Source organism: Dendronephthya gigantea, unplaced genomic scaffold, assembly GCF_004324835.1.
Source record: "Dendronephthya gigantea isolate DGI-Jeju-01 unplaced genomic scaffold, DenGig_1.0 000001F, whole genome shotgun sequence".
NCBI classification, from domain to species: domain Eukaryota; kingdom Metazoa; phylum Cnidaria; class Anthozoa; order Malacalcyonacea; family Nephtheidae; genus Dendronephthya; species Dendronephthya gigantea.
In genome coordinates, this window is record NW_021163011.1 from 5,851,547 (window position 1) to 5,865,344 (window position 13,798).

Below are 13,798 nucleotides of genomic sequence, written 5' to 3' on the forward strand. Positions count from 1 at the left end.
TCTGTGGTAGAACTGATGCCGATACGGCCCGGACCAAAAAATTGCCGAGGGGTCCGCTGATTCTCACAACGACGCCTCTGCATTTCTCGAGAGTCAATGGTCAAACCTGAACACTGATATTGTTGGGCATGGGGGAAAGTACGGAGTCTGCACTAGACTCCGCATTTTCCACCGTGCCGGGGGGCTCCGTGGAAAACACGGAGTCCGTAATAAGACTCCGTACTCCGACTCCGCAGTCCGTACTTTCCACCATGCCATATTGTTATGGTTTTAGCAAATATTATGTAATTTAAGCTCGTATTGATCCTCGAGCTCGTCGCCGCCGCTCAGCCAGCTTGCTAAGTCCGATGGTTGTGGGACTATTTTGCTGATGTAATACACAACACTCATTTCCATTATTTATAAAGCTGTTTATAATCCGTAACTCTCTTAGTATTTCAGTATTTTATACAAAAGTATCGTGTATCTCTGTCTGTAGTCAGTAGAGTGTAGGGGTGAAATCGTAATTCAAGTAGCAGGTGAAGGTCATTTTTCTCATTCCCTTCGGTGTGGCATTGCTATCGGCTTACTAATTTTCAGCACAGATCATTTGAATTATGCCAGCTAACGATGGTTTCGAGTCTGAAAAGGAAAAAAAGGATGCTACCGCGAAACCAAATGGTCATGGATCTTGTAATACGAACGATTCTGGTGATTTGAGTGAGATACATTTTCAAAATGTGGATTTGAACGATGATGTTGAGAATAAGGATGATGTCAAAGAGAATCAACGCGCTCAAAGTGGGGAACCGAAGTAAGATGATTACTATCGCATTCGAATTCAACTAGTGGCATGTCAGTATGTATACCTAGGGCTAGGTCTCCTAAGGTACGCGGGGTTTTATGCAGCGCAGTTCGGCATCTCCGTCGCGATGGTTGGTCTTGTGACAGTAAATGGCTAAATGCTGTGATTGCTGAATGCTGTTCAGCTGTTGCGAGTTGTATTTGATCGTAATATTTTACAACATTACTGTAAAATGTAGAATCTACACAAGAAAATATTCACAAGAAAAAATCACCATATATTAGGATATAAACATTTCACTTTCATACAAATTACGTCATTTTCCACAAGGTTTGCAAGTATTGACTCGGTTTGCAAGTGTTAAAATACCGGCGGTAAACGGGTTAGAATTTTACTACGAGCTTGGCGCTTTCGTTCGAATTCGAAAGAGGCGTAATCTAAGTTCAAAATTGTGGCAAAAATCAACAGGTCGAGAACGTATTTCTGTTGTGTTTTGTAAAAAATGTCTAGCCATTGGCAACATCAATGCCGAGGAGAATGACGAGAAACAGGCTGAAGTTCATATTATCAGGCCAAATGATGGTCCTGAATTATGGTAGGATTGCAAACCAGTGATATAGGGCCTACCACACAGCAAAAATAAATATTTATTGAAATAATTTCTTCATGTATGGTAAAGTCAGCGGTCAGAGCGACGTTTATACATGCTGATTTGAGTGATTTCTACTGCGCCTTCAAATTTATTTGCTTGTATATCAATGTATGTCAGGCAATAAATGTTTGAACCTCAGATATACTACGCGCAACTTTGAACTGTGTACAATACCTGGTACTAACACGTGTTGGGCGCACACGCACGCAATGTTTTGTCAAAGAAAATGTTGTGCTAAAAAGGCAACCAAGCATATCCTTCATGCTTTGTAATAGTTAGGTTATCACCCTGCATTGGCTGTTTGGAGCCTTCAGGCCCAGTGAACCGTTCCGTCCGTTCGGGCCTACGATTAGCCTGTGCACAGCCTGTATATAGCACAATATTTCGATAAAAAGCTTGGATAAAAATTCGATAATAGATTGACGATTATTATTTACTTAATCATACTGCCTGGTAATTGTATAGCACGTATATAGACTCTATATATATAGGTATTCTGCGGTAGGGAGTCTTGCCTAGGTTAGTCTCGTGTAAAACCTTGCTAGGTCAAGGTCAAGTGAGTCGGCTACAGACATTGGCAAATAAGAGGCTGAGGAAATCTAGGAGTTTAGCCAATTTTTCAGATAGATTTTCCTGGCCGATATGTGTAACTTCGTTATCATGAAAATTAAATTAGAATAGAACAAAATGCATGAAGAGGCTAAAATTTAAGCATATAACACCAATCTTTTCCTTAATTGAGCTTGTGAATTATAATGTTGGCTGTAACTAAATATTATATATATATATATTAATATATATATATATATATAATATATATAATAATAATATATATATATATATATATATATATATATATATATATATGAATATATAAATATTTAAGAAATAGAAAACATTTTCCGTGTTTCTATACAGTTATAGAAACACGCGTGGGAGTTTGGGAGAACAAGAAATAATCAGTGGGAAAACGAGCCCGTAGGGCGAGTTTTTCCACGTTATTTCGAGTTCTCCCAAACTCCCACAAGTGTTTCTATAACTGTATAGAAACACAGGAAAAACGTTTTCTATTTCTTTTATAATATAACTCGATAAAAAGATTTTGTACAAATATTATAATTCGATTCAATTACAAATTCTCATTACATTGCTTCGCTTGCCAAGTTCGGCGGGAAAATTCCCGTGTTTCTATACAGTTATAGAAACACGCTTCTCGACCAATCAGCACGCGCGTACTATAAATGTTATATTATAAATATAAATATATGATGACATATATTGTTTTGATTATATTGATCTTTAAGACACACTAACTCTTTTAGTGTACTTGTAGCCGAATTTGAAACTCTAATTACCATTTTAATCAAATTGTAAATTTTGCCCTAAACTATTAATTAGGTATGTGACCATGCCAATGATGCAATGGACCACACGAATACTAATTTAACACCGAACAACCAAGTTTGAATTACGTAATGTTTGAATGATGAATATAATTACCGTCTGATGTAATTTCATGATGTATGATAAACTAGCCTTTATAATATCGTCAGTGTTCGGTTCTGGTCAATGTAAGTGCGGTCAATCAATGTGTGTAGTGCAAGACACAGAAGGTTTGATTATTCAATTGGTTTGACAATTTGTATTTGAATAATGCCAGAAAAAGGTTTGTTGTCGGAAAAGGTTGTTTGGTCTTGGAAAAGGTTTGCTGTCTTATATTTGTCTTAATGTTTATTTTGAATGCACTGGACTGACTATGGCAATTCAGTGGTGATTCATTGAGATGAAAGTTTCCTTAATTATATCTTCTGTAATCAATGGCAAATACTGCAATTTTATTGCCTAAGAGAAGTGCGATTTGAGCAGCAATTGCGGAAGTTAAATTATGATAAATTTTAACAGTCCTAATTATTAATAGTACTTGGGAGTGTCTACCTATCAAATGCCTCACGCTTCCAAACATAAGACGTGTGCGGAAACATGCGATAACCGAAAAGGTTTCACAATGCACCAGATGCAGTTTATCGATCAGAAGCTGAACCCACCTCTGCGATTTCTGAGCCTTCCAGAAAGCTACGGAGATCTGCGCTTGTTGCAGTGGGCAAATAATCATAAATCTAGACTAGTAATATTCATAGAATTAGCTCAGACGTTGTTTGGTTGCCCGTCGTTTGAAAAAAAATCACTTAATTTCAAACAAAAAACTGAATGTTGCTTGTGACTAATTGCAGTGCTGAAGATGACGGTAAAGATGAGAAGACATCCGAAGAAAAGAAAGAATCTGGTGAAAAGAAGGCTGAACCAACACCGATGGTTTCCTATGGGAACTTGGTAAGGAGTGTTTATATCTGCTAGCCGCTTGGCTTTATATATAACTTCGTGTATCCTATGGAGGTAATTATTTAGTAAAACACTTGACAAACAACCAATTCAACGAGACAGATCACAGTTAATAAAGCTCAAATGGCCCACTAGCTCTTTTTGTCAACGGACCCATGCACAACCTATTTTTTATCAATCTGAAATGACGGAATAATATGAAACGTTGACTATTATTACTGTATTTTTATGTGTAATGAGTAAAGAAATGCAGCTTGATTATTATGTTATAATATTTTTTTTCAGTTTCGTTTTGCTGATCGATTTGATGTGATTTTGATGATCATTGGCACCATCGGAAGTTTAGCCCAAGGAGCAATGATTCCAGTTCAGTTTATTATTTTTGGTGATCTCTCAGATTCTTTCATTGAATATACAGTATGTTTAGATCCTCGCTCGAACTGTACAACTATTCCTAACATTGAGGAAGATATGATACCATTCGCTTATTACTACGTGGGTATCGCCGTTGCCATGGCAGTAGCTGTAGGTATACGGATGGTCACATATGAATTGACTGCTGAACGTCAGGGAAATTCAATCCGCAAAGCTTTCTTTAAATCAATTCTTCGTCAAGAAATGGGTTGGTTTGATACGAATGATGCTGGAGAGCTAAACAATCGCTTATCTGAGTATGCAGTGATAATTTTATTACTAAACCGATTCTTTTTATCATGCGTGTTTTTCACCTCAATATTTTGTATTTAGCTAAATATTTCGTGTCTTTTGCAGTGATTTGAATAAAATTGTCGATGGACTTGGTCGCAAGTTGGCTGCGTTTCAATATTGCGTTGCGAGCTTTATCTGTGGTTATTTTCTTGGTTTTTTCTATGGATGGAAACTAACGCTTGTTATATTGTCCCTTTTTCCGGTTATTGTTATATCTGGCGGATTCTTAGGATGGGTAAAAATATGTTTTGTGATGTTGTAAGCATACATACGCCATATACTGGCCTATATAACGTTCAACTTTCCTCCTATTTGTAGCGACAAAGGTTACTTCAAAATTGTGACTTAATGTCTCTGTCCTTTACATGTTTCATTTAAAGTCGATCAGCCATAACCGGCGTGATTTACTTTCAGGTGATCACGGGTTTTACGACAAAAGAGTTAAAAGCATATTCTGAAGCAGGTAGCGTGGCCCAGGAGGTTTTCTCTTCGTTTAGAACAGTTGCAGCATTTGGCGGAGAAGAAAAAGAAACTGAAAGGTACTAAATTGAACACATGAAGTGTCCATTGCATGGTTTCTAAGGTTTATGCGTTTTTACCTGAACTAAAGGATTGTTTTGCTGTTTTTCCACTAGTATAAGTTGAAAAAAATGTCAACGTTACAATACATGCATAAATACTAATCACCTCACTTTGCCTTTGTTTGCTGTAGAATCATCAGGTCATGTATTTAAAACTGAACATTTAATGGCATTTTTTAATAGGTACACCTCTCGTCTTGGCGCAGCTCGTAAAATGGGAGAGAAAAAAGGATTGGCAAATGGTCTTGGCATGGGGATGTTTAATTTCATCATGTTCTGTTCTTACGCCTTAGCTTTTTGGTGCGTAAAATTATCGTGTGTAAAGTTATAATATGAAAAATATGGGTGGTGCTATATGTTGCAATGTTGTTTTCAGGTATGGAGCTACGCTTGTCATTGAGAAAGAAATGACTGGCGGAAATCTGTTGATCGTAAGTAGGTGGTAGATACACACATTGGCGTACAAACGTACGACATACCTTGAAAACAGCTCATACCTTGAAAATAGCTTATACCTTAGATTATGCCTTAGCGTACGCCTGACATTTATAAAGGGCTATATTCACATGATCTAAAACAGTCGTCTGCAGGGTCACGTATATTAATTTATCACGAAGCCAGATTGTTGGCATTTACATTAAAGTTCACATATACTTTAACTTATACCATGCAGGTTTTCTTCAGTGTTATGGTCGCATCTATTTCGGCTAGTCAAGCTGGACCCAGTATGCAAGGAGTTGCCTCGGCAAGAGGTGCAGCCTATCACTTATACGAGCTAATAGATCGCGTAAGTATGAATAACATACGATGTCGATGGAAAAAGTTTACAAATATGCAAAACTTACTAACCCGTTGTTTTTGAGTGAAGTGTTTTTGCATAGGTTTTCGTTTTAAACATTCAGAATAATCTATAACAAGTTGATGCAAAGTTTGAACGACGAATCAATTTTTTTTAACACTGACATCGGTTATGTCCTACGTTCATCTATGTCTGCTAGGACTGTTAGTATCTGCATCATTGGAATAATGGTATATACTGCCGAACACTGAGTAAATAATTAGTTGGAGTTGTTTGTGTACACACCAGTATTATGTACTTTAGACTCCTGTTATTGATATTTCATCTGAAGATGGCGTGGTGCCTGAAACGTTAGAAGGAAGCGTTGAGTTCAAGGATATTTCATTCACTTATCCTTCGCGGCCTGACATTCAGGTAAAGGCATGCATAATAACTTTCAATAAGTCTAGTCAGGAAATATTCACAAAGAAGTGTATATGCATGAGAATGGAATCCAGGACATGCACAGTACTTACTATAACAATACTCTGCACAAAAGTTAAGTATTCAACGTCATATTTATAATCATAGTTCATTTCTATATACCTGATGTATGATCCTGAGTTGATATACTTATCTCTGACGAATGATCTGTTTTAGATTCTAAATGGGTTTACTCTGTCAGTGCCTAAAGGAAAAAGAGTTGCACTCGTTGGTGAAAGTGGTTGTGGCAAAAGTACTGTGGTTAAACTCATTCAAAGATTTTATGATATTGCAGAAGGCAATCTGGTAAACAAAAAAGCTTACAAATTTGAAGAGAATTCTATATTATTTTACAAATTATACATTAAAGTCTATAAGAAATCATTAATTCAATAAGAAAAGATACAAACCATCATATTTTCGTTTGCTATAATTTTAAAACTTATCTATATTTCGTTTAGTCAATTGACGGACGAGGCATCGAAACGTATAATCTTAAGTGGCTTCGTCAGCATATCGGTGTAGTCAGTCAAGAACCTGTTTTATTTGCAACCACGATTGCTGAAAACATTCGTTATGGAAGAGATGATGCAACACAAGACGAAATTGAAGAGGCAGCGAAGATGGCCAATGCACATGATTTTATATCAGCTATGCCGCAGGTTCGTTTAATAAAATGATTAAAACCAGGCACTTATTTACTGTTTAAAGACTGATTAATAATCGACAAGGAATACAGCTGATGGTTTCTGGTCTAAAAAAATGTTCTTTCCAAGGGTTATGAAACGTTGTGCGGAGAGAGAGGAGCTCAGATGAGTGGAGGTCAAAAACAACGCATTGCCATTGCTCGTGCACTAGTCAGAAATCCTACAATATTATTGCTAGATGAAGCAACATCGGCTCTTGATACTGAAAGTGAATCCATTGTACAAGAGGCACTGGATAAGGTAAATTTACACTGCATGCATGAGCTTGTCATAATTATATTACCACCTACCGCCCCACCCCCGCCCTGTGTTTCTTTTGTGGCGAAACTATTGGGGACAATTGATTGCACGAAGTGCAAACACCACGTGAGAAACGGTGAACCCCTTTTTACTCAAGATATTGAAGCAACCAGTCGTCCAGTCCGTAATATTGAAGTAACAGACAATATTTGTCGAAACAAAGAAACACAAACGGTTAAAGGCCGGTTTTTACATGAAATAATTGTAATTCACATTGATCGTAATTTGTTGAAATATGCAAGTCCCTTCCCACTGAGCTCTATCAAAATTCCAGTTCGTCTCCCTTCAGTAACTATAGTATAGCCTAGGCCTATTTTCCATTTCAATCGTATCATAGCGAACCGTAGCGTATTCTTTTGTTTTAAAGTCATTAATTAGTTCTATCCCGAGTGCCCAGGAAAGAATGATATACGCTACGTGGTGGTACGACACGGTTGAAGTGGAAAACAGCCATAAGTGTCGCCCACGACACATTAAACGTCGCCTACAAAAGCCATGTTTTGCGGATTAACATGGGGACTGGAGACTAGAATACTGTAAGATTTTATCGTAATTCGTAATTGTCATTATTCAGGCAGGAGAAGGTCGAACAACTTTCATTATTGCCCATCGTCTTTCTACCGTTCGTGATGCAGATATGATTGTTGCTGTGAAAGATGGTGCTGTGGCCGAAATCGGTACACATGACGAGTTGATGAACAAAGATGGTGTCTATAAGCAATTAGTTATCTTGCAGGTTTGATAACCTATAGACCTATATGACGAGAAAAACAACACCAATGAACATCTCGAATGCTTGTTTTTTTATATCAATGAGCTCGTGACGAAACCAATAATTTTTGAAAATTCATTCACACTCTGCATATAGAATTTTACCCGAGGCTAATTATTTATATTTCTTCATCTTAGACAATAGAAGGAGCTGAAGAAGACAGCACAGTGGAAAACAGGAATGGTAGGTTGTGAAAATTATCCCTCTTAATTGCGTAATTATCTAGTGCGTATGTTCTTGCTTAATCTGTACATAAATCGACGTGCAGTGAATGAAAATAATTGACAATGGAGTCTTTAATCTTCAATAAGCGGGAGAAATCTTAACGTAGATTGCTTTCATAAATACATCACAATTATATCGTTATTTATGCCATCAATGATGCCATCTGATTGGCTAACAAAAGCTGACGTTATAATAATTCATATTAAGTAATTATATAACTATTATATATGCAATTAAGATGGTCCTTGAAAAACTATCAGATACCTATTCTTATATCTTAGATTCCATTAAGAATGGCCATCAACCTGCAGCGCCTGTTCGAAGCATTTCTTCTGATAGCGAAGGAGCAAAACATTCCGTTCATTCACCTAAAGTAAATCGTCAAGTATCAAGACAACAGTCAGGATATAAGGTATAAGATTATGAACCATGCAAAGACGGGCATCTAAAGGAAGGGGACGGGGGGAGAAGGGGGATATTTTTTACCCTTTTTTAATCTTTGTCCTATTTGAACTGTGAGCGTCAAAAAATGTTTTCTCACTTTTCTGATTACATGGAGCGACTTCCTGGACCGAAACTACCACCATAACTGGAGAGGGGGGGGGTAGGGGCGAGTGCATATCTATATATTCTGTTCTCCCCCGACGAGCTACAACCTACATATTGTTTGTTTTGCTGAATTGCTAAAGCAAACTTGTAATTTTAGATAGAAGGGGCTTAAGCATACGAACCTATCGTCACTATAGCGGATTTTTACTTCACTTAGAAAGGCGAATTGTTGTCGTGCAATTTTGTCGTGCAAGTCTGGAACAATTTTTTCATGAATTCTGTCGTAGCGTCAAGAAAGTGAACGTGTTATTGAAGAAGAGGTTGAACCAGCAGCAGCGTTAAGAATTATTAAAATGAGTAAACCCGAATGGCATTATTTACTTCTTGGAACGTTTGGTGCAGCGATCAATGGCTCATTTCCCTTTGTTTTTGCTTTTCTTCTTGGTGAAATATTTGGCGTAAGTACACTATTTCCCATTCAGTTTTACTCTCAGCATTTAAGTCCAGATTATAAACAGATCATCTGGCAAAGAGAAGAGAAAGAAATACAGTGTTCCTAGGAATAAGGCCGTCAATTTTTATTTAAGGGCGGGGTGTTTGCAAGGAATGGGTTAAAATATTTACTGTGATAGGTCTTGCATTATTTCATATTTTTTTATACGTTTTAGTTTTCCCATGTTGTTGTTTTCTGGTTAATTAGAGATAGCATTTTGTTTTCATTCGTTAGTTGCATGATTGTTTGACCAGTATATCTTATAATTGGTGTAATCAAGGTAATTTATCAATTTTGACAGGTATTTGCAAAAAATCCTGATATTCCTTCTCAGAGGAACGAAATGGAAGAAGATTCAGAATTCTGGTCGTTATTATTTTTGGCTTTAGCCTTTGCTATGCTGTTTGGAAATACAGTTCAGGTATACTAAAACCAGCGTATTCCGTACACAACGTTGAACATGAGTGATAGCATCAATTGCATAATTTTCTTTCCTGTGTTGTTGTTTCCTATGCTACTAGTACTATGACGTCTTTATCATATAATCTTGTCCTTTTTAGTCTTGGATGTATTCTATTGCTGGAGAAATTTTAACACTGAGGTTGCGGAAGCAAGCATTTAAATCTCTAGTTCGCCAAGTATGTTTCAGCCATTCTCTAAGTTGTGAATCAGGAAGCGTCAGTACGTATGTTTCTTATTTTTTTTGTTCTTCTCCAGGATACAAGTTACTTTGACGATCCCTACCATTCCACTGGAGCACTTACCTCGAACCTAGCCACTCATGCATCAACTGTTCAAGGGGTAAGTGGCATAGGAGAGTGGTCCATATACATTAAATATTTTATTGTTGTCACTCGTGCAGAGATCAAATACATGAACAAATTGATTGGGTCATTTAGAGCGCTGGGTTATATTCTAAACTTTTGACATGTGTGTAATTATTTACTTACACAGTTTTGACCAGTTTAAGTGATCAAAGATTCGAGTATATGGGTAATATATGAATCGCTTTACTGTCCCAAAAACAGATGCACGACACGCGAGCTTACCTTTATCTAAATTCACGCGTGAATTCCTTGTACACTATACAAAAGCATACTTTTGTATTTCTATTTAATTAAGGCGACAGGATCAAGATTAGGAGCCATTGTATCTTCTCTCATTACAACAGTTGGTTGTTTAGCGTTAGCGTTTGCTTCTGGTTGGAAACTAGCTTTACTTGTGGTTGCTTTTATACCCTTTATTATCCTTGGAGCTGTGACGCGGATGCGAGTATATTTTCGAGGCTCAGGAAATGTTATCAATTCCGAAGAGGCAGGCAAAGTGAGTTATCTTTCTTATTTATATCGATATAATATTTCTTTGGTTGTTTTTATGTTATTCAATTCCCCAAATACAACATTTCAAACTTCATATTTTTTTACTAGATAGCTGTCGAAACAATTTTAAATATCCAAACAGTCGCTGCGTTGGGCAAGGAAGAATGTTTTTATGAGAAATACATGGAAGCTGTTTCAGAGATGTACACGTGAGTATTTGTTTGCTTCTTGTGTTTCAAGAGGGCAAACAATTAACAAAAAAATTATTTAAAAATAGTTAATATAAAATACTATATGAATTTGTTTAGAAAACGTAAAAGAAAGGGTATAATCGGTGGAATGTTCGCGGGAGTATCCCAAAGTTTCGTTTTGTTATCCAGTGCAGCAGCGTTCCGTTTTGCGGGATATTTGGTGCAAAATGGAGAAATGTCTTTTACTGGCGTCATGAAGTAGGTTGAAGTTGATTACATGTTGTATAGCGTTGTTGAATGAGTGTGGTGTATGGTTTATTGACTTTCCCTTGCATATAGGGCAGAATTCATCCTTATTCTTGTTAAAACAGGGATATATTTTTATCAGTATATATAAGACAACTGAAGGTTTCTTCACTGGGTGATTTTAGCAAGTATAAATTATAGCCACCTAACATAACATACTTTGCTAATGCATGGTTTACTGAAACATGCATTTTAGAACTGTTCTTGCAGTCCAAATGGGAGCTATGACGGCAGGACAAATAAGTGCATTAACACCGGATTATGTCAAAGCAAAGATAGCTGCAGCCAGATTGTTCAAACTGTTTGATACAACTCCTATTATCCAAAGTGACTCCGAAGAAGGACTGAAGCCAGTAAGTTTAATACATGCATAGTTTAATTCACTCCTTTTTTCTTACTTCATATAAAAGACACTATATACATTTTTTTATTTTGTTTATTCATTACAGAGCACTAGCGAGGGCTATATCGAGTTTAAGGACGTCACATTCAGATACCCATTCCGTCAAGATGTTAAAGTTCTTCGTGGATTGAATTTAAAAATAGAACCAGGAAAGACTGTGGCTTTGGTTGGATCAAGTGGCTGTGGGAAAAGCACTACTGTTTCACTCATTCAAAGGCTGTATGATATTGAAATGGGCAGTGTTGTAAGTATCGTAAAAAAGTGAATATCTTTGACTGCATGAAAGTTGAAATTACGTAGCTACTATATAGTATGATTTTATTCTCTTCACAGATGATTGATGGTAATGACATCAGGTCGTTGAATGTTTCATGGCTTCGTCGCCAGATTGGGATAGTTTCTCAAGAACCTGTTCTATTTAATTGTTCTATTCGTGATAACATTGCGTATGGAGACATCAGCAGGGAGATGAGCCAAGAGGAAATTGAAAACGCAGCAAAAGCAGCGAATATTCATGATTTTATTAACACTTTACCGAAGGTATGAGGTAGAAATTTCATGACATGACAAATGACAACACATTTTCTATAATCTATTATTATGCAATCATAGAGGATCAACAGGTTTTTCATGTAAACTACTGCCGAATACTTATAGTCGATCTTATGTTTCTGATAAAACTTGATGTTCAAGTAAACTTGATGTTCAAGTTAATTATGCTTGGAATTTAATGTCCATCCATTCTTCCATTGATGTCATTGCTGGATAGATCCCATGTTAGTTTGCACAATGATTTACTCCGAGATCATTTTTCTCTGCGCATGCATGTTCCCTGGATTTCATCTGAAACCACGACGTCATAGCAACCAAAACCAGAAAACGAAAATGTTTTTGTTCTACAGGGCTATGACAGCATGGTTGGAGATAAAGGAACATTAATATCTGGAGGACAAAAACAAAGGATCGCCATTGCTCGAGCACTGATACGTAATCCTAAAATACTTCTGTTGGACGAAGCCACATCAGCGCTTGATACAGAGAGTGAAAAGGTTTGAATAATAATAATGAATATATCTGGCAATTTCTTGCATTTTTTATAATTACTTGCTATTACTTGCAATTAAACTATTACATATAACTTATATGCATCCTTTTTAAAGATGTTCATCATATTTTTAGGTTGTCCAAGAAGCTCTGGACAGAGCATGTGTTGGTCGAACAACGTTAATAATTGCTCACAGATTATCTACAGTACAAAAAGCAGATATGATAGCAGTAATAAAATCTGGTCATGTCGTTGAAAAAGGAACCCATCAGAAATTGTTGGAGATGAAAGGCGCTTATTATTATCTTCAGCAAGCTCAGACTTAGTTGGGGTTTAATATATATATATATATATATATAATTATATATATATATATATATATATATATATATATATATATATATATAATATACAGCCGTTTTGAAAGGGTTTTATGTTTATTTTTTTTCAAATTATATGCATTTTAAGGTGATATACTAATGTAAATTTGCGCGATATAAATTTTAAATATTTGATATTACGAAATTTAATCGGTGGTCTATTTTAGATATTTTATAGATATAAAGTTTGTACATGTGTATACAAGAAAGACTGATCTAATCCTAGTAATATGTTCTATATTGTATCGCAGTCCTAATAATTCTATTTGTTTTATATTAATATATAGACTATTATTAAAATATATACAATATTATTTATAAAGTTTTGAATTGAATAAACATATCAGATTTAAAAATATTAACTTTTTAAAAGCGACGGTGAGTGGGTTGTGGTGAGCTACTAAGTGCTAACTATATAGTTGGCTGTTATACCAACTCAATGCATGCAGTTCTGTTTGATGAGTTTATTGGCAGGATCCATATATGGATACTAGAATTGTAATTCGCGAAATAGTGTGTAATTGGTAAGCTCTTTATGCATGGCCTAGTTGTATAAAAAGCTAGTTAACCTTTATTTAGCCATAGTTGAAAACAGAACTGCATGGCCGATTAGAATGTAGCTAGTTAGGAGTTTTATGCAGGCCCTGGGCCTACCACACAGGAGGGATATGCATGGGCTGAGATCTAGGAAACCTTGCAAACCAAGCTTTTCTACCTGCGCTCCACGGCCCTCGCCGCAGCGTGGCTGAGATAAAGCTTATACTCGTGCCGGTAGAATTTAA

At 36.3% G+C, this 13,798-nt stretch overlaps 1 protein-coding gene across 2 annotated transcripts in view; it reads left to right on the top strand.

Annotated features, from left to right (window-relative positions):
* Positions 1–293: 293 nt before the first annotated feature.
* LOC114523991 (multidrug resistance protein 1-like) overlaps positions 294–13,798 on the top strand; it is a 30,948-nt gene continuing 17,443 nt past the window's right edge. Inside the window, exons 1-27 of one of the 2 annotated variants that reach the window (XM_028545084.1) lie at positions 294–793; positions 3,668–3,767; positions 4,062–4,447; positions 4,548–4,719; positions 4,899–5,023; positions 5,249–5,365; positions 5,442–5,496; positions 5,739–5,852; positions 6,168–6,278; positions 6,504–6,632; positions 6,788–6,988; positions 7,103–7,273; positions 7,908–8,069; positions 8,243–8,288; positions 8,612–8,742; positions 9,167–9,337; positions 9,674–9,793; positions 9,933–10,010; positions 10,090–10,173; positions 10,495–10,695; positions 10,800–10,900; positions 11,000–11,140; positions 11,385–11,541; positions 11,638–11,835; positions 11,925–12,131; positions 12,494–12,640; positions 12,771–12,941. In XM_028545084.1, coding sequence (XP_028400885.1) covers positions 597–793; positions 3,668–3,767; positions 4,062–4,447; positions 4,548–4,719; positions 4,899–5,023; positions 5,249–5,365; positions 5,442–5,496; positions 5,739–5,852; positions 6,168–6,278; positions 6,504–6,632; positions 6,788–6,988; positions 7,103–7,273; positions 7,908–8,069; positions 8,243–8,288; positions 8,612–8,742; positions 9,167–9,337; positions 9,674–9,793; positions 9,933–10,010; positions 10,090–10,173; positions 10,495–10,695; positions 10,800–10,900; positions 11,000–11,140; positions 11,385–11,541; positions 11,638–11,835; positions 11,925–12,131; positions 12,494–12,640; positions 12,771–12,941 — 3,993 coding nt within the window. In that variant the 5' untranslated portion in view covers positions 294–596. Of the gene's footprint in view, positions 794–3,667; positions 3,768–4,061; positions 4,448–4,547; positions 4,720–4,898; positions 5,024–5,248; positions 5,366–5,441; positions 5,497–5,738; positions 5,853–6,167; positions 6,279–6,503; positions 6,633–6,787; positions 6,989–7,102; positions 7,274–7,907; positions 8,070–8,242; positions 8,289–8,611; positions 8,743–9,166; positions 9,338–9,673; positions 9,794–9,932; positions 10,011–10,089; positions 10,174–10,494; positions 10,696–10,799; positions 10,901–10,999; positions 11,141–11,384; positions 11,542–11,637; positions 11,836–11,924; positions 12,132–12,493; positions 12,641–12,770; positions 12,981–13,798 lie in introns of those variants that run through there. The other variant, XM_028545092.1, reaches the window with a different exon arrangement.